This window comes from Acomys minous (genome assembly GCF_964271855.1).
Source record: "Acomys minous genome assembly, chromosome: 17".
NCBI lineage: Eukaryota > Metazoa > Chordata > Mammalia > Rodentia > Muridae > Acomys > Acomys minous.
In genome coordinates, this window is record NC_140500.1 from 43,566,926 (window position 1) to 43,594,006 (window position 27,081).

General features: G+C 41.8%; 1 protein-coding gene across 2 annotated transcripts in view; it reads left to right on the forward strand.

Moving 5' to 3' along the window:
• SHQ1 (SHQ1, H/ACA ribonucleoprotein assembly factor) overlaps positions 1-27,081 on the forward strand; it is a 109,396-nt gene that overhangs the window by 18,380 nt on the left and 63,935 nt on the right. The window contains exons 6-9 of one of the 2 annotated variants that reach the window (XM_084764914.1): positions 9,630-9,757; positions 20,103-20,275; positions 22,336-22,389; positions 24,083-24,206. In XM_084764914.1, coding sequence (XP_084621040.1) covers positions 9,630-9,757; positions 20,103-20,275; positions 22,336-22,389; positions 24,083-24,206 — 479 coding nt within the window. The remainder of the gene's footprint in view (positions 1-9,629; positions 9,758-20,102; positions 20,276-22,335; positions 22,390-24,082; positions 24,207-27,081) is intronic. The other variant, XM_084764915.1, reaches the window with a different exon arrangement.

The following is a 27,081-nucleotide window of genomic DNA, read 5'->3' on the forward strand; positions in this document are numbered from 1 at the left end:
TAGGGGTTGAGTTTGGGAGAAGTAGCCTTCTCCAGACATGGTTTTCAGTGAAACAGCTCTCTTTATTGGGGTGAACAAGGGCTGTATAAGCCTTGGGGAGTAGGTACAGGTTTTCAGGGTGAGTGTACATCATTGGCTGCAGTGGATGTGCTAAGAATGGTGCATTTGCATGAAGAGGAATTCCTGGTGCTAGCTGAACATATTCTTAGGAGGAGAGAGGAAGTTTTAACCTGTAACCTGGCCCCCCAGCCTACTTGGCTACCTCAAGGGTAGCAGAGGTGGGAGTCCTAAGACTATGTATGCAGGGGTATGCAGGCCCAGAGCATGCAGGAAGCAGTCCTACTCCTGCTGGTCTCAGGTCAGGATTTTCAGGGTTTGGACACATATCAACCTCACTCTCCCAGCCGCATGGCTTTCTGGCCCCATAGACCTGAGAGGATTAGGATATTGAAATTTATAGTTGGCAATGTGATAGTCTAAGCAGCCCCTATTTTCCTCCATCTTCTTGTGCTTCTTTATCCAGAAGCTTACTGCATTAATTAATTAGTTGAGAGAGAGGGAGAGAGAGAGAAAGAGAGGGAGAGAGAGAGACAGAGAGAGACAGAGACACAGAGACAGAGACACACAGACAGACAGAGAGAGACAGAGACAGAGACAGGGTTTCTCTGTGTAACCTTGTCTGTCCTGGAGTCACTTTGTAGACCAGGCTAGCCTCGAACTCACAGCTATCTGCTTGCCTCTGCCTTACAAATGCTGGGATTACAGGTGTGCTGTTTATGCCATTTCTTTTCTTTTTTTGAACCAGGGTTTCTTTTGTTGCCCTGGCTGTCCTGGACTCACTTTGTAGACCAGGTTGGCCTTGAACTCACCATTTCTTAAAGCGTGGTTTTCAGAGGAGTGGTGGTGTTAGGTTTTGAAAAGACTTCAAGAAAACAAATGTGATTTTAGCCTACGAAGAACAGAGTGAAGCCAATTGACTATAAAGAGGAGTTTATTAATTTCAAAATAAAATCTAGTGCTTTGGGTTGTGACTGTTTTGAAAGCTGTTGTAAATGTGGGCTGGTTATTCTTTAGTGTCTTGTAGCCTGAGGAAGTGCTGTGCTTGAGCATCTAGGAATCTCATTGTTTCTGGTTATTCTTTTTAAACCATTTTTTTCCTTTTGGATATCATTTTAGAATTTTAAAATTTTCTTTATTTATTATCACTTGTGTGTGCGAGTAAAGGTGTATACCATGTCATCATGTATGGAAGTAAGAAGACATGTTCAGGATCTGCTCCTTGCTTTGTCTACTAAGGGTTTTGGATGTCTAACTTGGCTCATTAGGCTTGGGTGGCAAGTACTTTTACCTGTGAGCCATTGGCTGGCTTGGATGTTACTTTTACACTAAAGTCTGTAGACAGCATCTTGAAGTATTCCATAGTAATCTTCCATTTTTATGTGTGCCTAATTTTTTTTATTATATTTCTTTTTTAAAATATACATTTATGTCATTACACGTAAATAAAATAAACTACATACAGCAAGAAGAACTATCAAACAGTCAGGAATTATATAAATGTTACATTCATAGTGATTTGGTTATTTGTATTTGGCAAACTTGAAAAAACATCTTTCCTCTCTTGGTGAGTCTAAAATTTTGAATGAAAATCAAGATCTATCATATCTCATCTCTGTTAACTTAAAACCTCTATCTAAACCTAAAAACATAACCCTTAAACAGCTAAGCTTAGTTATAAGTCTAAACTATCTGGTCTTTAACCCCATCAGAGACTTGAGAAGGAATAAGCCTTAATTACCCGATTGAACCAGAAGTGCAGGTTAGCATCTTCCAAAATGAGAAGATGACAGAGACAGTTTGCTGCCTGAACAGTCACCCAAAACTCTCTATAATGTTGGAGCATCACCTTCAGCCTTCTGGCCCAATATATCTAACAGACATATTTGTGAGGCAGGAACTATTGAGGACTTGCTTACCCTAACTGTTAAACCTAGGATATATATTCTTGTGATAAAAATAGACTAGTAATTGTCATGACCATGATTTGATCAACTAACAATTAGCTTGTATTACTTAATTATCCTAAACAGCCTGCAATACCACTTTCAAGGTATTTGGAAGCAAGCCTTGTATTATAATTGAGTTGTATGGGTACAATACCTCATATTAGAGTAGAAATATATATAATGTGGGTGAAGAATAATCTTAAATCTGAATTCTACACCAATGTATCAAAATTAAACTTATTTTGCATCAATATACAAAATTCTATACTAATGAATTAAAAATAACCTTACTTGTGAGTAACAATTAAGGCATTAAGTTGAGGAGTAGGTTCAAAAATCTACTTCTTGTTCTATCACCCCTATATATTTCTATATCCCCCCTTTCTTTTCAACCCCTATCTCCATACCTTTGAAGGAAAGATAAAGGAAAAGAGAGACATCCCTGAGCCCATCCTCGTTTTCTCTCTCTGTGTAACACTAATAATAACTTATAACCACCTCCCAATGAAAATAAGTATCTGTAGCCTAAGAAAGCAAACAAAAACCTACCCAACCCCCCTTAGGGGAAATAGGTTGTTGCTCTCTTAAGGTTTCTTCTGGCTGGTTAGGGGCCCAAAAGATTGGGGGAAATGGTTAAACAAGCCAGGAATAGAATTTGTGGTCCACTTTCTAAATGTTGAGAAATTCCAGGCTTAATAGGAGTTTTGTGTGGGACAGTCTGAAATGCTGGACCAATTGGGATTGGATGCTTTCTTCGAAGCTGTCCTGGAAGCTGTCCTGTTCTGATGGGTAACAGCAACTGCTCCTGGCGCTGGAACATTAAGGATGTAGGATGTCAGCATCCAGCATGCTGAGAAGAATGAATCCTGTCAAGTCTGATCTAGCGTCAGTGTCCTGTTCTTTTGTTCTGAAATAATATAATTTTTCACAAGCATTATACAGTCCTAAAATTATAAGTGCATGAGATGTGTGGGATGCACAGAACAGTTAAGGCTGGTTCTCTGCTCTTTGTATGAGCAGAAGTAAGACATCTGCAAATCTTCATTCATGCCATTCAAAGAATGACATCTAATCCTAAATCACAGGGATTCTGTAACCAACAAGAAGCATTGTCTGTGCATAGACACTCATATCTCAGAGCTATTCGCATGTAGTAGAATTAGCACTATAAGTTACCTGCTTGTTCTGCAGTTTGAACTCTTTACATCCCAACTGTAGCCCCCTCCCTCATCTCCCCTCCCCTCCCTCTCTAGTTATCAGAAACAGGGGTCCCTCCTCTCCTAACATCTGACCTCAGCCTATCAAGTCTCATCTGTACTACCTGTGTCCCCTTCCTCTGTGGCCTAGCAAGGCTACCCTGCCAGGAGGAAAGTAATCAACATTGGGAGGCTCGAGTCCATGTCAAAAGTAGTTCCTACTCCCCATATTGTGGGACCCACAAGGAGACTGTGCTGCCTGTCTGCTACATCAGTGCGGAGGGTCTAGGTCCACATTATACATGGTCCTTGGTTGGTGCATCAGTCTCTGTATTATAATGTGGTTAACCTGTATTAAGTGGCTAATATCCGCTTATAAGTGAGTATATACCATGCATGTCTTTCTGGGTCTGGGTTACCTCTCGGAGGATGAATGTCTCTAGTTCCATCCATATTTGCCTGCAAATTTCAAGATTTCCTTCTTTTTGATAGCTGAATAGCATTTCACTGTGTTTCTTTATCCATTCTTCAGTTGAGGGACATCTAGATTGTTTCCAGATTTTGGCTATTACTAACAAGGCTGCTATGAACATAGTTGAGCAAATGTCCTTGTTGTATGGTGGGGCATCCTTAGGGTTTATGTCCAGGAGTGGTATGGCTGGGTCTTGAGGTAGATTTATTCCCAATTTCCTGAAATAGTACCAGATTGATTTCCAAGATGGTTGTACAGCTAAATTTTAAAATTTATCTTTCTGAGGATATTGTTTTCTTCCTACATTTGTTTTTGATTCTTGAGAAAATATATTAATCATAACCCTTGCTTATGTTTTTGGTGAGAACAGGAGGATTTAATCAACATCATAGACATCTATGAGATAGTGAAAAAACAAAAATGGTCAAGCCTTTTTTGGCATACTGTTTTAAATTGTGGTAGATTTTCATGATTAGGAGTTGGTTAAAGAGGTTGATACATTGATCTCTGTTCTGATGTACTGAGTAGACTGCACCTAGGATGTGGGAGGTTGGAACGGACGGGTTTCTTTTCAAAAGTCCAAGCATAGGAAGAGGCATTGGATAAATCATCAGTCTTGTTCTTTTGTTTGTGTGCGTGCTGGTGCAACAAGCATTTGAATTCCTGTTTGCCATTCAAAGACTAGCACTTGAATGTGTCAGATCTCCACACTCATGGCACCTTCATTCCAGCGGGGGAAGTAGGTAGAGGACTATGAAGAAGCAAATTCAAGGTTTAGAGAGTGACTGGGCATCCTACAGACTTCTCTGTTTTGACATGCTCAGATGGTCCAGTGCCCTAGTTTTCTCTACTGTTACTTGGCACATGCCTTTCATCCCAGTACTCAGGAGGCAGAAGCAGGTAGATCTCTCTGAGTTTGAGGCCAGCTTGGTCTATGTAATGAGTTTTATGATAGCCAGAGCTACATAGTGAGACCCCATCTCGAAAAACTTAAAAAGCAAGCAAGCAAGCAAGCAGGCTGAGATGTCTTCAGCTTCTTTGTCCAACAATCAGTCAACCCTTGAGCTGTGCCACTTATTTCTATGATTTCCTCTACTTCACAGACAAACAGAGACACACACACCATGAGTGTGGCACTGGTAATGTCTCCAAGGGTTTTCAGAGCACCTTTTAGTCTAGTATAGCTATGTTTATTCCTTGACCCAATCCTTCAGCCCATTACAGTCACAGTTGTGAGCCCTGAGCTTGTTCCAGGGCACCAAGTTATTGGCGGCTACTTCAGATGTGGCTTACTTCAATTATCATTTTGTAAAAGGGCGATGAACCTCCAAAAAAAAAAAACCAAAAAAAAAAAAACCAAAAAAAACCAAAAAACAAAAAAAACAAAAAACAAAACCCACAATGGCTACAGCTAAAACCATGTATTTGACCCTAGGGTTTGATACACACATATCAAGAAGTGACCCCACTCTGTCATGAAGACAGCTAGGATAGCCTCAAGAGCTTCTGTAGATGCTTAACGTTCTGTCTAAAAGACACCTGTAGAAGATGCCAGTAGAATGCCCTGTCTAGAATACTACTGAAGTGGGAGCTGGTATGTTTGTCCCTAGCAGTAGGTATTGTAGGTAACTTGTCTGCTGGCTGTTTCCCCAGGGCTTTCCCACCTCAGTCTTGAGGCACTGTATTAGTATTTCCCTGCATGCAACAATGAAATACCTGATCCATTAAAAGAAGAAAGGCTTTATTTGGCCTGCAGTTCCAGGGTCAAGTCCATCACAGCAGGGAAGTTACAGCAGCAGTGTGGGCTGTGTGAGGATGCCCTCCTCTGTGCCCTGCTCTGTGCTCTACAGTGCTTTTCTCTCCCTCTGCCTCTCTGTCTCTGTCTCTCTCTGCTTTTAAAAACCACCTTGTTTCTAAACTTATGCATTTGTGTCCATGGTTATGATTAAATAGTGGCAGGTTGGTGGTCTTACTAATCTTTATCTCCTGTTGCTGTGTGTGTGTGTGTGTGTGTGTGTGTGTGTGTGTGTGTGCGCGCGCGTATGTGTAGGACATTTAGTGAATGCAGTGGCTTTTAAAAGCATCAAGATAAATGATCGTGGAAAGCAAATGGTTAGTCACATACAAGTCAGTTTCATGTAAAGAATAAGCCATTGGCTGGGCCTGATGATGCAGGCCTGTAGGCCTAGGTATGCTGGAGGCTAATGGGGATTATGAAGAAGCAAGCTTAAGGCTTGGAGAAAGTCACAAGGTCTAGGCCTGCCTAAAGTATTGCACAAGCTACAGCCAGCCTAGGCAACGTTGTGAGACTGTCTCAAAAAGAAAAATAAGGAACAGTCAGGCTTGTAGCTTAGAGCTAGAACACTTGCCCAGTGTGTGTGAAGTAGGAGATTCTGTCTTCAGTACTCTACAGACACGGAAGAGGGAGAATGGCTCATCACATGCTAGCTTATTAGAATGTGTCAGAATTTTTATTCAGAATACTCAGTTCTTCATTTTGGAGAGTTTTAGTTTGAGCGGAAGGATGGGGCGGAGGTGGTAGGGGTACCGTTCTACCAAGCGCTTTGCCTTTTCTCTTCTGAGTCTCCTTTTCAGGGGGCTCTTGCCCTATGTGTCCTCAGTGCTTTCATGCCCTAGTCTCTCACACAGGGCTGGTTCTTCCTGCAGGGTTCTCTCCTCTTCTTTAGTCACATGCCCCCCTCTGGGTATCAGACTTGGGTGTCCAGCTGCTTATTGGCTAGCTGTATATTTATATGAACCCATCTTAGGCAGAAGCTATTGTCCCTCTCCTCATGTCTGTCAGCCTCCTGTGGCACTGCCTCCATGAAGCGCGTTGCTGCCCCCAGTGTGTTGAGTCATAGTCCTAGCCATTGCTGTGATTCCCACGGTTCCTCAGCCCCACGTCCTGAGGACCTTGCCTTCTAGCTAGAGGTCAGGTCACCTACTCTGCTCCCTGTTGTCTGCCACTACCCTGTCTGGCACAGTTTCTGCTTCTTTAGGATTGCCCCCCTGAGATGCATGGCCCTGTGTTCAGTGACCCTAGGGATGATTTCAGCATGACCTTCAGGTGTGTCCAGCCTTTTATCATGATCTGGTCTTCTACAAAGTTCACAGTCAAAAAATCACTTACTCTCTCAAATTTATAGCTTTTTCTTTGATTATTATTGTTACATACATAGACACACACACACTCTCTTTCACACACTCACACACTAACTTACTCATAGCCTGTTGCGTCTGTTTAGTGTTGCTTTTATGAATGTGATTTAGGGCTGATTGTTTTATATTGTATCTCCAATTGGGGGCTCATCCCTGGGGAAAACCAATTTTTCATTTCTCAGTTGTCATTAGTTGCCTAGAGTTTTTTGTGTAAAGGTGGGACCCCTTGAGATTTCCCTTTTCCATTTTAGCATGCCTCTAAGTGTTCTCATTGTCTGGGTCTTGTTAGGCAGCCATATTGTTAGACTATCATGGGTGTAGCTTCCCTGTCATTTCTAGGAGACACGATCTCACAGCACACTCTGCTGTAATGCCTCTTAAGCTTTGCACCCTCTCCTCAGCATGTTCCTGACTTGCAGGTGTATTTGTATCCTTGGGGTCAGGCACCCCATCATCGATTGTGCTTCGTATTTTGACCAGTTGTGATTTTCTGTGATGCTCTCCATCTGCTGCAAAGAAAAGTTTTGAGGAGGGGCAAGGGCTATACTTACCAGGCAAAAAATGTGAACCCCATAACTTTTCTTACAAGTCAATTCTGTAGTAGGATGGCACGTTTGCTCTTATAGCTTACTTTTTTGAAACTCAATTCTTAGAATAAGTTCACATTCTGATAGATGGATGAATCCGTAGCAGAGACTTCATTAAGAACTGGTGTCCCTGTTCCCTAGGAAGGAAGGGACACTTCAGAAGAAGACAGGTCTGCAGGGCTAGGTTAGTGAACTGCTGATTTGTCCTAGCCTTGTACACCTGACAGAAATGGATATTAAATTTTTTTGCTTCAAGATATTCAGTTTTGTCCAATATGTATTTTATTTCCTTGTATGTAAAAAAAAACTATTTTTTTTTTTTAAGATTTGTTTAACTCTATGCTTAGAACTGTTTTGGCCACATGTATTTATGTTTGTATACCACATATGTGGCTGGTGTGCACAGAGGTCAGAAGAAGGTGTTGCACCTCCTAGATTTATAAGTGCTTGTGAGCCGCCATGTGGCCCAGCAATCAGACCTTGGCACTCTGCAAAAGCAATGAGTATTTTTAACCATTGAGCCAGTGCCACAGCCCCAAGTGCTTGTGTTTGGTAAGGATTTGACTCTGGAGTGGGACTTGTTGTACATCTAGCCGAATTTACTGGCTTTGTTGTTTATTTGTTTTTTAAACATTTACTTAGCTATTAGTTTTTTGAGACAGGGTCTCTCTGCATAGCTTTTACTGTCCAGTAACTCACTGTGTACCAGGCCATTCTTGAACTCACTGCCTCTGGCTCCCAAGTGCTGGGATGCTGTGCACTGCCGCGGCTGACTTTGTAATTTTTAAGTTAAATTTTTATGTATTTATTTTTGTAGGTGTGTAGGGTTTGGACATGTCAAGCATGCATCTGGAAGTCAGGACAACTTGTGGGAGTCAGTTCTGTGATACGGGTACTGCAGTTAAACTCAATAGGGGGCAGGCATCCATATCTGCTGAGCCGTCTGAGCAGCCTTCCTACTGTTTTGTTAAATCTTGGCCAGGACATACCGCTTTTGTGGGCCTCAGTTTCTACCCATGCTAAATGAGAGCTTTGGTAGTATCTTTCCCAGGTAGTGATGCTGGGAGGAGTGGATGGGCACATGCGTGCGAAACCCTTCTTATAGCTCTGTGAGTATCTACAGTCTTTCTCATCTTAAGATCACAGTTTCTTAGGTGAAAAAAAAATGTATAAGGTCATTAAACCATTAGTGCTTAGGAAAGCAACTGCTTCCTTGAGCTTCTTTTTTTTTTTTTTTAAATTTTTTTCTTTTTTAATATTTATTTGTTATATATACAATGTTCTGCTTGTATGTACACCTGCAGGCCAGAAGAGGGCACCAGATCTCATTGTGGATGGTTGGGAGCCACCATGTGGTTGTTGGGAATTGAACTCATGACCTCTGGAAGAGCAGTCAGTGCTCTTCACTGCTGAGCCATCCCTCCAGCCCTTTACTTTAGTTTCTATCAACTGAAATACAGTGAAACCTCAGAACGACTTAGATTTTGGTGTGCTTTCTCCAAGTTTTCTACCAGTTTTCAATTTGGAAGGCAAGGTCACATGATTTCTGAGTGTGTCCTCTAAAAAGAGCTAGGCATGTATTTTGAATGTACTTTTCATTCTTCTATTTAACACTGAGAAAGTACAGAAAATACCCAAAGAATAGGGTTTTCTGGTTTCTACATCTTTTTTTCAATAATTTAAAGTCAAGAAACTGTTAAGATTAGTATAGCTAAATAAAGTAGCTGTCATCTTAGTAGAAAGGATTCATGCTGAATAGAGTGTTTCAGGGTGTGTGTGTTTATGTGTGTGTGTGTGTGTGTGTGTGTGTGTGTGTGTGTGTGTGTGTGTGTGTAGCCTCAGGTTCTTTGTGCCCTGCATGTAAATGCAGTGTCCTGAATTACCTGCTCATCTGTTTACCTTTTTTGTTCCTGGGTCTGACAGATCTTTCCTTTACCACAACTTTACTCAAACCTGTGCTACTCACAAACTCAGCCTCAGTTTCGTCTCCGCTGAGGTAGGACACGACCTCAGGGTAGGACAGCAGTGACTAGTGCTCGCTTAGTTAGGTGCTTCCTTTTGCTCTATGAGCACTCAGTCCTCTCTCAGATTGTGTACTAACTGATGTAATCTCTATTTCTGGGCAAATGTGATGCATTAAGATTAGAAGGCAGGAAGGCCGCACAGACCAGAGTAGTCTGGTGTAACAAGCCCGTTTGTTTTTGAGCAGAGCTGACTTCTTTGAAGATGAGGCAGTTGAGCAGATTTTGAAGTACAGTCCGTGGTGGGATGAGGTACATGCAGAAATGATGGCTTCTGTGGGAAAGAGCCAAGAGCAAGGAGCTGACGCTGCATTAGGTAAGAGACTCCAAATTACATCATATCGTGTGCCAAGCCACTACCTTTCATGTGGTGTGGCCTATGATTTTCGTTGTCTTTCATTGTGAAAATGGGATTTTTGCTAATTCTGCCTTGTGTTTGCTTTTCTTTGCTGGTAGATTTGAACCATAAGGTACCATAGAATCCCACACTAAATCATTCAGCTTATTTTATTAGAAAATTCTTATGAAATAGATCTTACCTTTGACTCAGTGGACACCGTTTAAGGTTTTGTTTGTTTATTTGTTTTTGAGACAGGGTTTCTCTGTGTAGCCTTGGCTGTCCTGGACTCACTTTGTAGACCAGGCTGGCCTGGAACTCACAGAGATTCACTTGTCTCTGCCGCCCCAAGTGCTGGGATTTCAGGTGTGCGCTACCACACGTGGCTGACCTTTTAAGTTTTTTGTTTGTTTGTTGTTTGTATTTTTTGTTTTTGGTTTTTCAAGACAGGGTCTCTCTATGTAGCTTTGGCTGTCCTAGACTCGCTTTGTAGACCAGGCTGGCCTTGAACTCATATCGATCTGCCTGCCTCTGCCTCCTGAGTGCTGGGATTAAAGGCATTAAGTTTTTAATTGATTTCTTTTTAGTAAATCCAGGGTATTGACACCCAGAGCATTCATATCTGCCTTAGAGGTATGACCATGCCCCGTGCTGGAGACACATGGGTATGAGTAACAGAGGCCCAGACTCACTCCCTCGCTTGAGTAAACGAGGTGGATGTGGCCTCCTCAGTTTATTCACAGGTTGTGGTATGAGGAAGCAGAATGGCTGTCTTCCCATCGTGTTTCCAGAGCATGTAAACCAGCTTGTTCTGGAGAACGCTGAGGTGAGGATCTTACAAGCCACAAGAAGAGACTGTCCCGTGTGGACACAAGCACTACCCAGGCGCACAAGTTCTCATCATTGGCTCCAGCACAAGCTGGCCGTTCTAAGTCTGTGTAGTAGAGTCATGATGGTTTCCGTCAGATCAGAGCAGGAGTCCCACGTTACCTGATAGGTTGATTTGGCTTTTCTTTATACACTAAAACTAAATTTCAGCATTTAGTGAAAGGAATATGTAGGTGAGAACATATCTTCTGAAGGCTAGTAAATGGAATATAAACTGCCCCCCCAAGTTCCTCCTCCTAAAAGCAATCACTGGTACCAATTATAAGTGTATTTCTAATTAATTTATTTTGTGTTGACCGTCAAACTCAGGACCTTATGTATGTTAAACATATACTTTACCTTGAGCTGTAGTCCTAGCCTGGGTGTTTTTCAAGTACAGACACCACATCTAAGTTATTGCTTTGAGATGGTGTGCACAAAGGTTGAAAATCTTCCATGTGAGCACACATAGGTCACTCGGCTTTTCCTGCGCATGGAAGTTGCTGGCTGCTGTCCTTTGCAGTATTTCTCTCACGAATTTGGTCTCTACTGCTGGCAGCCATTTGGGATTTGGGAGCCTTCTTACACTTAATCTCACTGACATAGTTGTGGTCTCTTCTGTGTCAATACCTAAAACTGTCCTCAAGCAGTCCAGTCACCTGCTGTCCACTCTCCCCCCCTTTTTTTTAGCATGTCGTGTAGTGATTATTATATAATAGGTGTTAAGTATTATTTTATTAAGTATTTTTGTGGTTAAGCTTTGTTAGAGTTTAGTTAATTTCTACCAGAGCGAAAATTGCCGTTGTAACTAGAAACCGGACTGCTGGTTCTGTGGATCTGTGGCTATGTGTGCCTTTGTTTTCAGTGTGCTCTGTGGCTGTGTTCGTGCCTAGGAAGCCTTCAGACTCCCTCCCCAGTTAACAGACTTGCAGATGGAGCCCGGCTGACTCCATTTAGGTAGTTAACGATATGCTAAGTGGGTCTCAGGACCTTTGTGAGCAAAGGTCAGCTGCTTTCCTCAGTTCCAGCGGCCTTTGGTGAGGCAAGCTTTGGCTGCGTAGTTGAGTTTTCTCCACCAGAGTGAGCTAGTTGCCCTAAAAATCAGAAGGCCTTCCCTTTGATCTCAGTGCTAGCTTGCACTCCTTTAATAAATGGCAGTGTGTTCCGAGGCCAGGTCTCCATGTCAGCAGTGCTTTGAGTTAGGTCCTCTGTAATTTTAGCCGATTGAGCCAGTGCTCTGTCCTTTTAACCACTGGCTTTTGACCCTGTATCTGACCCATGGCTTGTAGCCAAGCTGGTGGTTCAGGCAGGCAGTCTGCTTAGCCATTATGGTGATTCATTCTCAAAGACACCTTTTAAAACATCAAGGGTATGTGATCTGAGGTGGGAAACCTTGAGCTGTGTTGAACAGAAAGGATCTCCTCCATTATGCCAGGTGTAAGGTTAAGTATAGGCAGGGCAGGGCTGAATTAGGCCTGCATTTAACTTCCCTGCTCTCTGCCAGCTGAGTGACCGCACAGCCCTGGGTTGCTGTGGAAATCTGCCTCCCTCAGAGCTGCCATCAGGATGGAGTGAGCTGTGTGTGGGAAAGCCTCACTCCCCTGTGAGTGCTAGGGATTATTGTTAGAAAGTGAACGAAAGGCAGGAGAGCCAGCCATGGAATGACTTCTCTGTAGATTGCCATTTTTGTACGTTTTACAAATCTTCCATGCAAGATTCCTTGTTAATGAGATTTTTCTTTCATTTTATTCTTATTTAAATGTTTGCGACACCCAGAACTAGAGGAATGAACAGAAGTGTGTTGAACAAGATATAATCAGGGAGAAAAGAAATAAAGCAAGAACTAGCTTTACAGTTCTGTTTACCAAGATAACATGCTGCTCCCGTGTCTCTTGACTCCTCCAGAAGTGTCTCTGCGCTCCTGCTGCTGGTCTCCAGCTTGGTGTCACACAATGAGATGTGCCTTTAGACAGGATAGTGCAGACGCTAGGGGTGCACCTTGGAGTCCTCCTTCAGTGTCCTATGGTAAACTGCTTTGAGTTCTAGATATGCTGTGGGAGCTAAATTTTGATGCTGTCTTTGCTTGGGGAGTGGCTCTGGTCCTATTTATCGGAGCCCAGAGTTACAGCAGGGAGACTGTTATTAGCATCTTCAGCTTTATAAAGATCCAGCTTTTCCTCCCCAAAGACTTATGAATGGCAGTGTTAAATGCTGTGCTCCCTGGGAGCTCCGGTTTCACGAGGACGAACTCACCACATTTCCCAAGTTGTCTTTCAGTGGTTAACATCAGCCCAAGAGTCTTGGCACATAATTGCTTGTTATGACACCACATAACATTTACAGTCCATGAACTTCCTTGCAAGGCCATCCTGTTTGGCACCAGTGAGCCCCTGAGTGTTTGTGGAGATAACTGGCAGTGTCAGCTTCCAAAGTGGCAGCACGGCAGGGCTGCCCATTTAGCTAAAGGCTTGAATGCAGCACAGTTTCTTGATCTGTTTCCAGTGCACGCACAGTGTAATAGACAGATATGTGTTACTCAGAGGAACTAGATTATGGATGACTGAATCGCTGATCCAGGCAAGGCGGCAGGGAGGGGAGCTGGGAGGGCGATTTAAAGAGGAAAAGAAGGTTTAAAAGTAACAAAATCAAAAGGAGTCTGGGAGAAAGAGCAAGCATCTCACCAACATTTTCCCATCTTCATGGGGGCTCCTTTGCAGATCTCAAACATAGCAGTGAGGTTGTTAAAGTTGGGAGGTGGCCCTGGGCTCTCATGTTGGGGCACCAGTGTCTCCTCCAGCCCTTTTGAGCTTTGTGCTGGCTTTTGTTTCACTAACGATTATTTTTAGGAGTGTAATTACCCAAAATGTTGTGAACTCTGCAGCTAAGTTGCACAAATGCTTGACAAATGTTGCTTGAGATGGTGACCACCCAGGTGTTCTAGCACTGCATCTGTAGGTGTTTCCTGTGCTGCTGCTGGGTAAAACTGATGTGTGCAGACTCCCTCAAGTTCCCCTTGGGGATATGATTCCCAGCCCTGATAAATTGGAGTTTCGGGAGGTGAGACTTTGGATTTCTATAGTGATATCCTCATTTGTTGCATATCCTCTGATTCTTTCATTGGATCAAATATAAATGCACATAAGCTAAGAAAGCCAGAATGGAACCTAGAAATGCTCAGATAACGTTGGTTTTGTAAGAAGAGCCTAGTGATGGCTAGCATCTGTAAATGTCAGAGCATAGTCAGGTCGGCTTTCCTATGCTGTCCAGTCACTGGAAGCAGTGTATCGTGCATACATATCCTTCCATTGCATGTGTAGAGTGTAGCTGTGCAGCTTACAGTTCTGATGTTAACTTTTTTCAGTTTGTCAAACAGGTACAGGCATTGTTACTTAAGGAGGGAGCCTGTGGACGTGTAGAAGAGTTGATGTGTTTAAAAACAGTTCTGGGCATGCTTACTCTGTGACTCAAGAGCTATGTGGAAGCGGAGGTCTTTATTAGTCAACCAGGGTTTAAAGGCTTTTCTCTAGCGAGATAATATCACTGTGAACACCTGGTACTTTCCTATTAGCTAAATTAATGACTGTCTGGAAAACTGTGCTTAAGGGAATCCTGTCTCAAATCTTCTTGCTAATGCAAGGTCTTAAATACTTTGTCAGGTGTACTTTCTTCATGTACTGAGTTTGTTTCTTAATGTAGCTTCTTTAAATTGAATCATTCACCATGAACTTTTATTTAAATAAAAGCATCCCTAGAGGAGTCCTTTAATGAGGAAAACAACGCTCAGTTATATCTCTTATTTTATTTTTAAACGTTGTTCTTTAAAGAATGCTTTATCTGGCACATACCTATATTCAACTTTTAAAAATACATATTCCTTAGCCATGATGGCCAACAAATTAGATGATTTATTAAAATTACTTGCCATTTGTGGGAGCCATGCCTGTATAAGTGTATTTCTTCCCTTCTTTTTTTAGCATAGATTTGCTAACCTGGTTGAAAAGAATAATTATCTAAATATATTTCTGAACCTGTTGGGTTTTTTCTCCACTGAATGCATTTTAATGAGTAAAAGGAGTATTCTTTCTACCAATTTCAGTGTGTTTAAGGGTTTTTTGTTCTTTGTTTTGGATATTCTTTCTTTCTTTATTTATTTTTAATTTTTATTTTATTTTCTGGTTTTTTGAGACAAGATTTCTCTGTGTGGCATTGGCTGTCCTGTAGATCAGTCTGGCATCGAATTCACAGAGATCTACCTGCCTTTGCCTCCCTAAGTGCTGGGATTACAGGCATGCACCACCTCACCTGGCTTGGAAAAAATTTTAAACAAGTAAAAAAGTCATGTTATACTTGAGCTTATATAAGAGGGCAGAAGTGGGTTTGGAAGTCTATGTATGAAAAAGGCTGTGGCAATAAGCCTTCTGTTACTGTAACGAAATATCTGAGGTAATCAACCACAACAGAGAAGAGTTTTGTGTTGGTTCATGAGTTTATTCCATGATGGTTTAGCCCTGTGTCTCTGGGCCAATGGTGAGTCAGAAGAATCAGGCAGAAGCTTGTGGAAGCTATTTACCTATAGCCAATATGTGAAAGAAATTGGAAGGGGCTGGATTCTTACTATCCTCCACAAGGTCACCCCAGTGATCTGTCCTCCCATTTGGCTTCACCTTAAAGATTCCACTGTTTCACAGACCTACCATACATAGGCTAGATAACAACCTTTATTTACCTCATGGGCTTATGGGGAACATGTATTCAACCTAATGCAAAGGCTTATATCGTCTTATGTAATTATAGCCTCTGCTGAATTTTTTAAATTGTCATGAATAGGAGGGCAGTCTTGTTGAGCTAAGACAAAAAGAGATTGGGCAGCGTGTTCTGTGCCATTGTATGTTGAAAGTATGTAATTTGTGTTTTGATTTTACAGGGGTTACAAATTAAGAGGTTGCCTTGAGTCTCAGAAGAGGCCTTGGACTTTAGACCTTTGAACAGTGTTGAGCCTGTGAAAGACTATGAGGGCTTTTGAAGTTGAGCTAAATACATTTTGGACTTAGATATGGCTATGAGTGTATGCTGGTGATTTGAATGAGAAATATCTCCTGTAGGCCCCGGTGTACAGACACTTGGGATTGGGGAGATTTAGGAGGGGTGTGGCCTTGCTGAAGGAGAACCTAGCGGCAGGCTTTTAGAACTTTATAACCTCACCCCACTTCTAGTTGTGGGGTGCACTCTTTGCTTAGTGCTTATGATTGAAATATGAGCTCTTGCTTTCTGTTCTCTTGCCGTGGTCGCCCCTGCTTGCGGCCATACCTTCCCAGCTTCCTGCCATGATTGACTCTCACCCACTAGAACCATAAGCCAAATAAATTCTTCCTTCTCTAAGTTACTTTGGGTCATGGTGTTTTATGATAGCAACAGAAAAGTAACTACTGTCATGTTTTGCATATAATAACTAGAAACTGAAGTGCTTGTGTTTTTAAGTTACTCCCTCTCATCATGCTATAGATGGGGTATTATACTTGGTATAGTATTGAGAACTAATGAAGTTAGTGTGAGATTGAACAGAAAAGCATGTTACACGACTGTTCTGTAACTATAGAGTACTTCATTATGGGGCTGGAGCAATAGCCCAGTAGGTGAAGTGCTTACCATGTAAGTGGAAGGCACTGAATTTAGATGCCCAGCACCCACATGCAATGCTGAGTGAGTGTGGTAACCCACCTGCAATCCTAGAAACAGAAACAGGGCATCCTAGAGCAAGCTGGCTAGCTAGACTAGCTGAATTGATGAGCTCCAGGCTCATAAATATAAATACATATATAGGAAAGCTTTGAAGAAAATACCTGATGCCAACCACAGGCATCCACATGCACAAACACACAACACAAATACCCCTCCCCCATATACCCCAAAACAATTTCTATATACCATAAAATTCCACAGGTTATACACACACACACACACACACACACACACATGTATATATATATAATATCTTGATATTAAGAGATGTATGGTATGAGAGCAGGAGAACTGACCCTGCCCCTTGTCACCTGCGGCACTGAGTGAGCTGGAGGAATACCAGAGAGCTCACCCTGGTGGTTTATGTGCGTGTAAGAGAGCTGGCAGCCTGACCAATTCACTACTTCCCAGGCCCAGATCCAGGGCTTTGAGTTGGCCCACCCTAACATCTACCCCATCTATGATCTGCTGGAGTGTGTGAAAAGGCTGGTCCTGTAGATCCAAAACTGCAAGGTCTCCAGGACACAGGGCAGCGCCAGGATATCCTAGAGGAGTGTCTACGAGGATCCAGTGTTGATAGTGTAGCAGAAGCCAGACGCCTCGAACCAGACCAATGACTCACTGCAGTGAACATTTGCAGGTAAAGATATATGGACAAAAGAATACACTGGTGACACACTACAGCTTCTATGACAAGTGTGTGTGTGTGTGTGTGTGTGTGTGTGTGTGTGTGTGTGTCTGTGTGTTTATTCTTTTGCGGAGTAAGTTGCAAGGGTGGAGGGCAGATATGAGGTAATGGGAAGATGAGTGGGCTTGTGGGGCATGATATGAAATTCACAAAGAATCAATAAAAAGTTTAAAGAGAGAGAGAGAGAGAGAGAGAGAGAGAGAGAGAGAGAGAGAGAGAGAGAGAGAAGAGATGCATGGATTGCCTAGATTGTAGGCACTAAAGGAGACTTAGAAACTCAAGTCTCATATTTGCTTGTCATCATGTAAACAAAGTGTTTTGTTGTATCATTAACATTTAAGCATTTCAGTGTGTTGTTTTGGAATATGTAGTCAATATTTGGTAGAGTGGCTGATATATAAAAAGAAATATTTTTTCTCTTTTATCATGAAGTATTTAATGATGGAAGTGGAGGAATACTGTATTTGCAACAGTTGACAAGAAGCAAAAATACTTTGAAGTAATTTTAGTAACAAAAGCAGCAAATCTGTCTGACAAAGTTGGTGGTTCAGTGGGGATTCGCTGTCTGGAATAAAGTGATGTGTTCAAGTATGAAAAGCTGGCTTCCAGATAGATGCTTTATTACTATTATTGTTGTTATTTACTCTTACTATTTTTAAAATATGTATTCGTGTTTTGGCTACATGTGTATCTGTGTACCACTCTTGTGCCTGGTGCTGGCAGAGGTCAGAAGAGAGCATCAGATCCCCTACAATGGGAGTTACAGTTGGTTTTGTACCAACACGTGAGTGCTGGGACTCAAACCTGAGCCCTCTAAAAGAGCAGTTAGTACTTTTAGCCACTGAGGCATCTCTGTAGCTCCAAGTGAAATAATTTTAAATAGACTTCCCTTATTACTAAGGAGTTGTAAAGATATTAACCAAGGCTGTCAATCCAAAATCTGCTTTTTTAAAAGAAGAGCTGGTTGGGATTATATTGAACATAGCTTCTGTGGCAAAAGATATTCCAAATAAAGTCAGCAAACTGGGAGTTTGTTTGGAGTTCACATTTAATATATTTAATTTATTACTTGTGTGTGTAATTGTGGGCATATATATATCCCATGGCTCATGTGTGGAGGTCAGAGAACAACTTTGTGGAGTTGGTTTTCTCTTCCCCCTTTATTGAGTTCTTGAGATCAATTCAGTTGTCCTTGGTCATGAATGGCAAGTGTTTTCTCCTGCTGAGCTATCTGTTGGCCCAAGGATTTATAGTTATAGTACACAACAAGGTTTTAAATTTTTGACAAACTGAGCTGGGTGTAGTGGCGCAAGCCTGTGGTCCTAGAACTCTGGGAGGCAGAGATGGGTGGATCTCTGTGAATTCAAGGCCAGCCTGATCTACATAGCAAGTCCAGGAGAGCCAAGGATACAATAGAGAAACCCTGGCTTAAAAAATAACTTTTTTTTGATAAGCCAAACTGTTTAATAGGAAAATTGTACAAAACGCAGTCTGATGGGCAGTTGACAGAGCAAACGCAGTTTGTCAACACAACTAGGAAATAACATCCTCTGTTAAGCAGAGCAGCACTGACTGAAGTACCCAGAGGTGAGTCTCCATCAGGAAGTTGTTGATGTAGAACAGCTTATCCCCACGCTTGTGTTCCCACAGTCTCCACACATTCCAGGTCAGGCCTGGCTCTGATAGGTCCTCTGCTCAGGGCCTTGGAAGACCATAGTAGCTCAGATGTGATCAGCCTGTGGGATGAGAGCTATGAATGCAGCCGAACACAAAATCCTAAATTTACATGAAATATTATGAGACCTTTTAATGACCGTTTTTGTAGCTGGACTGCTTGGTTCATTGGATGCGATGGTCATCATGACATGACAGCATCGTTTTGCAATACTGAAGTTTGGGCATGCTTACTAGCCAAAAATGCCTTTCTTTTTAAAAAAGTAGGTATTGGTTGCTACATTCTTTTCTCCAGGCTCATTCACTATTGACAGAATTCTCTTCCCTTGAGCTGCAAAACTGTGCCGCCACTTTCTTGCCTGTTCACAAATGGGGCAATCTTCAGATTGTAGAGGTCCCAGAAGTGCTTACCACATAGCCTTTCACAGGCCACCTCACCACAGGGCAGAACCAGTTAGGACACCCTGGCTCTGCTCTGACAGTAATGGAACATAAGCATGGCAGAACTGTCTTGTCATCTTTGTCATAGTCTGTAGGACAGAATCAAGTGACAGGCTCTATCCCACATAGGGACTGATGCAATTCTTTGGGGGGGTCATTTAGGAATTCTTACCTCAGTCACTTAAACCTATTAAGCTGGAAAGGAATGAGAAAAGCACTGTTAAGTTTATATCCGGCACGGTAGGAAGTATGTGAATGAAGGCTTGCTGGCAACTTAAAGCCAGCTTGACACACGCTAGAGTCATTTTGGAAGAAGAAACCTTATTTGATAAAAAGGTCAGCATCTTTGTCAGGAGGCTCATAATTGTCTTTAACGCCTGTTCCTAGGGGTATGACACCTCTAGCTTCCTGCACGCACATGCACATCTCACATGTACACACACATACATACATACACTTGTATGCATAACTTAACTTAAAATAATAAGAATAAACCTTAGGAAAAAGATTTGTGATGTCAGAAACTGCTGTTGAATTGTCCTAAGTATAGCACAATGTTGTGATAGGAGGGAAAGGTCTGGAAGGTCTGAACAGATACATAGCTTTTAATAAAGCTTGAGAAGCCTCCTTTAAGAAATTGCCTCATGCCGCTCATGGTGGCCTGCGCCTGTAATCCCAGCACTCAAGGTATCAGAGGCAGGCTGATCTCTGTGAGTTTGAGGCCAGTCTGGTCTACAGAGTGAGGCCAAGGCAGCCAAGGCTACATAGACAAACCTTGTCTTGAAGAAGAAGAAAAAGAAATGCAGAGTTAACGATAAATAACTTTGATTTTGCTTTCTGTATTCAGAACTCCAATTTTGGCAAATCTTCTGCACTGGTGGCTTTATGAACCTGAGTGGCGCATTGAATTTTCAGAACTGTGTTTTCTTCTAGTGTCTTTTTCAGAAGAGGAAAAATATCAGCTACGGAAATTTGTGAATAAGTCTTACCTACTGGACAAGACGGCTTGCCGTCAAGTGTACTACAGTTTAGTTGACATCCTCCTGGCCTATTGCTATGAAGTCCGCATCACTGAAGGAGAGTACAACGTAAGTCCCTATGTGCCAGTGCAGATCACTGTGTAAGTCCCCTGTTGAGTGCAGAGCCTGTTGTGATAGATTGCTTAGGGCTGTCCCAGCCTGTGCTAGTCACTGTAGGTGGTAGCGGGGACCATCCTGAAGCATAATGCTAATGTGTGGCCTTGTCTCTTCTCTCTTGGCAGTAGATCTCCTAGAGTGATAGCAAAGCAGGGAAGTGTAAGGAAATAAGCCACAGTTGGAGAGCAGAGTGGCAAAGGAGCAACCACGCTCACTGGTGTTTTTTTCTCCAAGCTTTCATTTATCACATGCAGAATAAAGCCTTCTGCAGAAAAGAATGTTAGCATACAAATGTATACTTAAAAAGATTTGTGTGTAAAATCCCAATATTTTCAAAACTCAAGTCATATTTCTGTTTGTTATTTAAAACAATCATCTCAGATGAGGCCGGAGGATTAAGAGGTGAAAACCAGCCTGAGCTGTAAATGAAGACCCTGCTTTTATCTTCTTTCTCTTCATTTGTATGCTACAGAAACCATGTGTGTTGGATCATGTGGATTTTGTTAATATCTGTTTATTAAGTATACAATGCTTTTGCCTGTATGTACACCCGCACGCCAGAACACAGCACCAGATCTCATTATAGATGGTTGTGAGCCATCATGTGGTTGCTGGGAACTGAACTCAGGACCTTTGGAAGAGGAGGCAATGCTCTTAACCTCTGAGCCATCTCTCCTCCAGGCCTGAGTCATGTGTTTTGAAGACTGTGAGTTCAATCACCAGGGCCTCAATCCTTCTAATCTCTGAGTGAATAAATGAATCTCAAGAAACCAGGTGACCATGGGCCTACTGTTGATAGTTGCCTGTGCTCAGATTTAGCCTTGTCTATGCTTTCCTTTTTCTTTCTGATTAGCCAAAAATTTTATACCATTGGGATTATTAATTCCACAATCACACAATTCCAATAGTTAGTAATAACCACAGTTATAAGTCATTTATATCTGTCTGGTTTTCTCTCACCGTGCATGTGTGTGTTTGTGTGTGTGTGTGTGTGTGTGTGTGTGTGTGTGTGTGTGTGTGTGTGTGTGTGTACACTCTGGGTTGCAGTATCAGCACTATGATTTAACCTTCTTATCTCAGGCAGCATTATAACACTAGTACAATAGTAGAGTTTGAGATGCCAATTCTTTGTTGTCATAATTGTGAAAATTTCTAAAGTGACTATTGCAGCCTGCATATGATCTAAGTGAATCAAATGTAGTATATCTGAAAATACTTTGGTTTTAAAGTATTTTTTTTTAAAGACACTCTTAAGTAGATTGAATGTTTTCTTGCCCCCCCCCCAAAAGGCTCATTTCATACTATTGAGTCTTTGAAAACATTTTTAAAAATTAAATTTTTATGTATATGAGGTTTTTCCTACATGTATGTGCAACATGCTTGTATGTGGGAAGGTCAGAAGAGGGCATCAGATCTCCAGAAACTGCAGTTATGGATGGTTGTCAGCCACCATGTGGGAGCTAGGAACTGAATCCAGATCCTGTACAAGAGCAGCTAGTATTCTTGACCATCAAGCCATCTCTCCAGCCCCACATACTGAATCTTTATGAGTAAAAGTGTTATACTTGATCAGATTTGCCAAATTTTCTTCTATTTGCATGTTTAAGATCCTGAAGTCTTGCAATGTTGCAAGCCTGGGACACCTGCTAATCCCACATGCATTCTCTGAAAGGCAGTTTCTTGATGAGGGTTTTCAGGTGCTGGGACAGCAGTTCAACACCTCCTGACTTTGTAGAGAAAGAAACAGTAAACACTTTGTTTCTGTCTTGTTTGAATGCCCTGCTTATTTGTGTGTATATTCTGGTACTCTCCTCAGTGACGTGATTAATTTCATAAAATCCCAAGCAAAGCGACCAAAGGCATTTTTTTAGTCTCTGCATCAGTACAATTAATTTTTGACATTCATAAATACATTGTTTCTGCATTTTGTTTTCATGTACTAGTTTTAGTAGATATATTTGTTTCATTTCCAAATGACTTCTGAAGGTGACACTTCTTTCTCCCAAACCAAGGTCGAGTCTGCATGGACTATCAGAAAGCTGAGCCCAACACTCTGCTGGTTTGAGGTATGATTTCTATTTGAAATTGTTTAGGCGTTTGTTTTTAGAAAGTTATTTTTCTGTTGTTCTTCATTTTGGGTAGGTTTTTGTTGATTACTTAATGTCTTTAAATTTGAGCTCTGTTATACTTAAAAAAAAAACTTGCTGGGGCTGGAGAGATGGCTCAGAGGTTAAAAGCACTGATTGCTCTTCCAGAGGTCTTGAGTTCAATTCCCAGCAACCCATGGTGACTCACAACCATCTATAATGAGAACTGGTGCCTTCTTCTGGCCTGCAGGCACACATATAGGCAGAACACTGTGTACATAATATATAAATCTTAACAAATAAAAAAATAAACTTGCTGGGATAGTCAAGGCATATAAGCATTTCAGAAACTGTGGAGGGAAATACTTGCTCAATATCATTGAGGACAGTGATGTGTTTGGGAAAATGTGGATAGAGCAGCAGGAATATTAGTAAATTGGGGCTCAGAGTTCAAAAATGGAAAACAAACTTAGATGATAATGAACCACCAGAGTCATGCTGAATGCCTTATATCTTTTATTTATCTTGTTCCTCAATAGTAACATAATAAGGTGAGTGTGGCTGAAGTTACAACTGAAGAATCTACAGTTGAAGAAATTATACTTAAATAAATTATACTGCATCCTATCATTTTATGGTTAGAACTGTTAACCTCTCTTTTAAAAAATCAAAATTTTATTTCTCATTATTATTACTTTTCAGAGCATTTATTTATGCATATGAAGGGCAGGAGACAACTTTGTGGAACCAGTTCTTGCCTTCCACCTTTATGTAGGTTCTAGTCTTGAACTCAGGTTACATCATTAGGTGCATGTACATTTATCCATGGAGCCATGTTATTGGTCCTGCTGGTCATCTTTAATGTAGTGATAATTGGTTTTTATCTATTTTCTAATACTTTTTATGTGGTTCTCATAAAATTTATTAAAGAATGTTATCTTTTTTGTATGTATTTATTTATTATTATTTATACAGTGCTCTGCCTGCATGTACAGCTACAGGTCAGAAGAGGGCATCAGATCATATTATAGATGGTTGTGAGCCATCATGTGGTTGCTGGGAACTGAACTGGGGACCTCTGGAAGAGCAGTCAGTGCTCTTAGCATCTGAGCCATCTCTCCAGCCCCCAAGAATGGTATCTTTTAAGTGTCTGAATTCAGAACAAATTGTTCAACATGCAAGTTGTGCCATTGGTTCAGATAATGTGTACTTTTTAGTTGTATAGTGGAGATTGCTTCGTGCCTTACTTCCTTCTATGAGGAGGTAAGAGTCAGCCCAGCACCAGTACCGTGGGAGGCTCTTACTCTTCCAAGGTTAAGAGAGTAGGCCAGCAGCCTTGCCAGCCACCTCGGCTGGGAGCTACTTATAAAGTCAGGAAGCCTGTCCCTATCCCCCCTGTGCCATCAAATCCAAATCTGAGCTTAGAATCTGAATGCCTGTCCCTGTTAAGGTTAAAATGTTCCTTCTTCATATGTGGTTTTCAGGCCACACTTAGGGATTTGTTGATGCCCCATGAAGAACTATAAGTCTGTGGTAAAGTGAGGTGTACGAGAAGAATCTCGCGGTCAGTGATGCAGGCTTACAGGGTTTAATCGGGATTGTTCTCTTTTCACTGTGTGCCTTTGTAGTGTAGTAGTTTATGGAGATTGCTTACTGAGATGCCTCTTCATAGATGTGGACGGACGTTCATGAAATCCTGGTGTCTTTTGGAAGGAGAGTTTTGTGCTACCCGCTTTATCGTCATTTCAAGCTGGTGACAAGAGCCTGCAGAGACACTGTAAAGATACTGCAACTAGGTAAGGTAGGCTTGCAAGTCTGAGCGTGAGGAGCTGTAGATTTTAGTGGGTGAAGGTGTAATCATGGTGTTTGCTCTTTTCTATATATAAATAAGTGACGAAAACAATCAGATCCGTCCCCATCCCCCGGATATAAACAGCAATGGTCCTCTACAGAGCTGCCCAGTCATGCTTACCTTTTCTACGAGAGGGAGAGAAAAGGGAGGAGTGCACCGGCATCTCAGATCCCTGCACACTGAGGATAGATTATGTTGTTCAGCATTTTTTTGGATTCCTGGAACTTTCTAGGCACTGGGCTTGGACTGTGGGTCCAATAATGAGGGTAGAAAATCCTCTCGTCCAGTGGGTTTACAGCTTTGTCAGAGAGACATAAATAAGCCAGCAGTTCCAATACAGAGCCGCAGGTGCTCTGCCTGTGAGGGACAGTGATTGGTTAGGAGAGAACTTGTCACCGAGACTTGGGAAAGCAGGAGGGACTTTTCATTACTATTCTGAAGGCTCTTGACTGCTGCTAAGTTTAGCATAAAAAGTGAACTTTAGAGGGTTTCCTGAGTGAAATTGGGTCACAGGCTAGAGTTGTGGGTTCCTTTTTTAGGTTTTTCGAGACAGGGTTTTTCTATGTTATCTTGGCCGTCCTGAACTCGCTTTGTAGACCAAGCTGGCCTCGAACTCACAGTGATCCGCCTGCCTCTGCCTCCCGAGTGCTGGGATTAAAGGCGTGCGCCATGATGCCCGGCTGACTTGTGGGTTCTTATACACTGCCATCTACCATCCTTCAACAAATTGACATGATGGCTGATACTGATGTCGTAAAGGCTGCAAAAAAGTTTGTTTCTGGCAAGAAGTCAATGGTGGCAAGTGGAAATTTGGGACATACATCTTTTCTTGACAGGTTCTAACATAGATGCATATCTTCAAGTCTTAGCCCAATCAACAAATGTCAGAGTCAGGTCTCTTAATTTAACATTCAATATTTTTCTCAATGAAGTAAAAAACTTAAAAACAAAACAAAAAAAGAATATGGAAAATTCCAGGCTTCAAACCAGATTCCAAAGTGCTCATAACAGCATGTTTAGAATAGAACAACTAGAACATCCTTCGAATAGAGCAATAGGATTCAGCATAAAAAGGGAAGCTCATCTCCTATACACATAAGAAGGGATGTTCATTTCCTTGGTCCTTAAGAAGGGATGGTTATCCCCTATATGCATATGAATATGAGGGACGGTCATCTCCTGTATGCATAACAAGCGAAGCTTATCCCCTATATACATAAGAAGGGAACTTCATCCCTCCTGTCCAGGTGACTTGATTGGGTGGTTAGGGAAAATCACATTTCCAGTGTATTGTCCTGGGGGACATCTGGCTCTTTGTCTTCAGTGTGACCTGCATTCTTCATGTTCTGGGTATGCATGTTTATAGATTATAATTGTGAAAATGAATCATAGTTAACTGAAAGATGCCTTTTCATTCACCCAATACATTTAAACTAGCAGTATTTTACTTTGAAGGATTGTTGTTTAGGATAAATGAGTGAATATCATTGAGAAATCTATCTCCTTTAACTCTGGGAGACAAACTGCCCCCCTTTTTTTTTGGTATGTAATTTTTTTTCTCTCCATCCAAGGTACTTCTTGAATCTCTAAAATTCCTTGAAAAATCAATCTACTCTAAATGAATGATTGTCGATCTGAAGCTACACATCACAATTACTTGCTTTTTTGTAGTCTTGCAGGATTTTGTGAGTGTTGTTCATATATTTAAGCTTGGAGAATGTTACATTGTGGCTTCCAGGGGGAAACCAGCAAAACTGCAGCAAGCCCTCCCATGCATGCTTCCACACATATCCACTCTGGCTCTCATTCGTATGAACTATTACTTGTTACTTTTTATTCTGGGAAGTAATCTGGTGCTCTGGATTTTTATTTGAAAAGTAATCAGTTCTGTGATTACATAACCCAAAATAAATTTGATTGCCTTGATTTACAGTCTAATCAATTATTCAAACAGTTTTAGTAGGTTAGAGCTGAAATTGAGACTTAACTTTTCATCGTTATCACTAACAAGAAATAGTCTTTCCAGCTGTATGTTGTTAGCAGGAAACTTGAAACAGCACACTAGAGGCCCTGCTGAAAATGAATGCGAGCTGACTAAGCCACAGCACTGGGTTCCACGGCTGGCATGGGGCACCTACAGTGTGGAAAGCACAGCACTGGACTGTCCTGATCCTGAGCCATTGGATGTGCGGGTGACAAGCTCCGAATGAGGGTTGTGACCTGTGTCCACACAGGCGATGGCACACAAATGCCATTATTACACTGAGGAATCTCATTTGTGTGGACACTCCATAAGCTAAGAGGAAATAGCACCAGCCTGGCATTTGGTGTTTCCCAAGAATGACTGTGTATGTAGTGAACATTCAGAACACAGCCCCAAGCAGCCACACTTCCGTTGTAAAGGTCAGATAGTGCTTGCGTAGTAGGAAGTAGCAAATGACTCTTTTCCCCCCAAAGAAATTCTGACCTCAAATAGAGGAGTTTCCAGACCCAGCTACAGAGAGTACTTCATGGTAATTGACTAAGATGGGAATTTTCAAAGAGCCATGAATTTGCTATATCTGACTTCATAACAGCCTTTACAAGGATGCTTTACTAGGCTTTGAGCATCTTCAAGTTTCCTGCATCCTTCCCTCCTCTCATCTTGCAGAAAGCTGTGCTTATCTGTCTCTTTTGTTGAGTATTAAATCCAAACTTCTTTGGGGTGGGAAACCTGGCCTCGCCTGGTAAGTACTGTTTCAGTGCTTAACGAAGGACCTTGCCTGTAGGCTTGTTCTCCCCTCTTCAGTCCTTTTGGGAGAACAAAGCTCTCCCCTGTA